The 2,531-nt window shown below is 37.0% G+C and overlaps 1 protein-coding gene across 3 annotated transcripts in view; it reads left to right on the top strand.

The window, feature by feature from the left end:
* Positions 1–254: 254 nt before the first annotated feature.
* LOC128020259 (interleukin-1 receptor type 1) overlaps positions 255–2,531 on the top strand; it is a 19,595-nt gene continuing 17,318 nt past the window's right edge. The window contains exon 1 of one of the 3 annotated variants that reach the window (XM_052607054.1): positions 255–321. In XM_052607054.1, coding sequence (XP_052463014.1) covers positions 300–321 — 22 coding nt within the window. In that variant the 5' untranslated portion in view covers positions 255–299. Of the gene's footprint in view, positions 464–2,531 lie in introns of all 3 variants that reach the window. The other 2 variants (XM_052607053.1, XM_052607055.1) reach the window with 2 other exon arrangements.

A 2,531-nucleotide genomic window follows, 5' to 3' on the forward strand; every position in this document is an offset into this window, starting at 1 on the left:
TGCGCCCCCTGCAGGATTGAGCGTGTAACTCACTCACGCGCCTCATTTTCAGACAGCGGGGAAGGATTAAGTCACGTGTGAACAGATTTAAGTTACTTTCAGTCCCTCAAACCTTCAAATGTTGTTAAAAAAAGCAGTTCAAGTCACAAGTGACAAAATGTGTAAAGCTCAGTGAAAGCAGCTTCAAGCCCAGCAAGCCCGTTTCTCCTCCTCTCTCTTTCTCTCTCTTGTTCATTGCGCAACTCTCTTTCTGAGGCGTTGGAGAGGAAGCTTCCCAAGCGCGCAGAGGATATTGCAAAATGCGCTTTCTCAAACATTCCTGTGAGTATGGAGAAGTAGCACGACTTTGCGGCCATATATGTGCTCTTTAGGGTCGGATGAAGACACGTTAACCGTGTGCTCGACTCAAGTATTAAGCGAGTTTTATCTGAAGGGGATCATGATGCTTTGGGAGCGACTGTAGGTAAGACCCCTAGATCACTAGATCCCTGTTCGTGGTGACTGACACCATCTGTCTTTGATTCATTTAATATCCATGACTTGACTTCCCTGGGTTTGGTTTTTTGAAAAGATTTCCCGGATTTCCTCAGTAAACACGCGGTGTGGTAAATCCTTACCTGGCATTTAACTTGTTGAATGAATGTGTTCATGTTTGTTCAGCAGACTCGTGTCTATATATATTTTACATCAGGCTGGCAGTCACACTGAGTCATTCTCCACTATGACTTTTTCCCACGTTTTAGAATGACGGGAAAGCTTTGGAAAAGCACACTAAAGTATTTTATATTTAAGTTTCCTTGTCTAGATTTCAGCACATTTATCGATCAACTTCATTAGGAGCATCATGGATTGTTTTAAAACACTAGTGAAGGAGGAACATGCATGCGCTGGATAAGTAATGATGCTTTTTTTTTTTTTTTTTTTAGCTGTTTTAATGTAAATTTTAATTGCATAAAAATTGCATTAATTTACCAAGTGGGTTTCAAGCATTTAAGCAAAAGCCTTTGGATTTATATATATATATATATATATATATATATATATATATATATATATATATATATATATATATAAATATATATGCTTTAATATCATGAGAAACATAAATTGACTGTGTCCAGATGGTGTGAATGGACAATGGTACCAAAATAGGAAGTGGATGATTTGTGGCTTTGATATTGTTTTATTAACTTGCACTTTAGTTATTATGTTGACTCACAATGCATCATTCATGCTTCATGCTTTCATTTATTTTGCATGCATCTTTTTTTTTTTATATAACATTTTTAAAATCCACTTTCTTATGGACACCTTCTTTATCAGTGACAGTTTTACTCTGTTTACATTAATTGCATTCACAAGTGTGTTTGTAAAGCCATGATTTTGTATATTAAATGAATCACAGGAAAGTGGATATTTGTAGACATTTCTGTATTAAATTCTAGTTCGTCTATGTTTAGAAGGTTTACAATCATAAACATTCACCATCACAAGCTGGAAAAAGCACGTGTTTTGTATAATGGCGCTTATGTAATTTTTAAGGTTGGAGTTATTTGAGATGCACTCGAATAGTACAACATGTCCTCACACACATACATGTTTGGACTGAATCAGACGCATTGGGCAAACTACAGACTCGTTGCTATTATGAAACCTCATGTGGCTGTAGTGAAATCTGTGGTTGTGGGAACTCAACCCTTGAATGGTTTTCTCTCCGTCTGTTCTGTTTGATGGACCTGTTGTAAATGGCTTGTTAACTTGTACTTCACCCCGTCAGGAAATTGTTGAACTATTATAAAGATGTGGCATGTTAGAATGAATTTTCCATGGGTCAGTAATGAGAGTCATTGGGGATTGTCATTTTTTTTTTTTTTTTAAACCAGTGCCACCCAGATTTATCTTGAACTTGACAAACAGGTTCATTCTGGTCGCCAATTTTCTTCTTGTTTGTTTTTCCATTTCTTAGCAGAAAGGGTGAAACCGGATTTGCAAATGTTTGTGAATCAGCCCCAAAATAATGCAGCACGCCTTTAATACTCAACAGGGTGTTTTTAGACCTATCAGAAGTCAAAAATGAAAGTTTTTTGAGAATTGACCAACATTTAGAGCATCCAAGATGAAGATGAGTTTGTTTCTTAATGGGAACGGATATGGAGAAATTTGGCTGGCATATGAATGGGTGCCGTCAGAATAAGAATCCAAACTACTGTATTTAATCCACAGCACTTCAGTTCATCAGTTAACATCTGGAGAAGACAAAATCTGAAATGCTGTGGATTATTGTAATGTTTTTATCAGACTCTGATTCTGACGGCACCCATTCACTGCAGCACATCCATTGGAAAGTGATTCTAAGCTACATTTCTCCAAACTACAATGGAAAATCAAGCTTAAAGCGATAGTTCACCCGAAAATGAAAATGACTCCTAGATTTACTCATCCTCAAAACATCCTTCGCTTTCAGAAGAATACAGTCAGAGTTATATAAGAAAGATTCCTGGCTCTTCCAAGCTTCACAATGGCAGTGAATG

This window comes from Carassius gibelio, chromosome A9 (assembly GCF_023724105.1).
Source record: "Carassius gibelio isolate Cgi1373 ecotype wild population from Czech Republic chromosome A9, carGib1.2-hapl.c, whole genome shotgun sequence".
Classification (NCBI taxonomy): Eukaryota; Metazoa; Chordata; class Actinopteri; order Cypriniformes; family Cyprinidae; genus Carassius; species Carassius gibelio.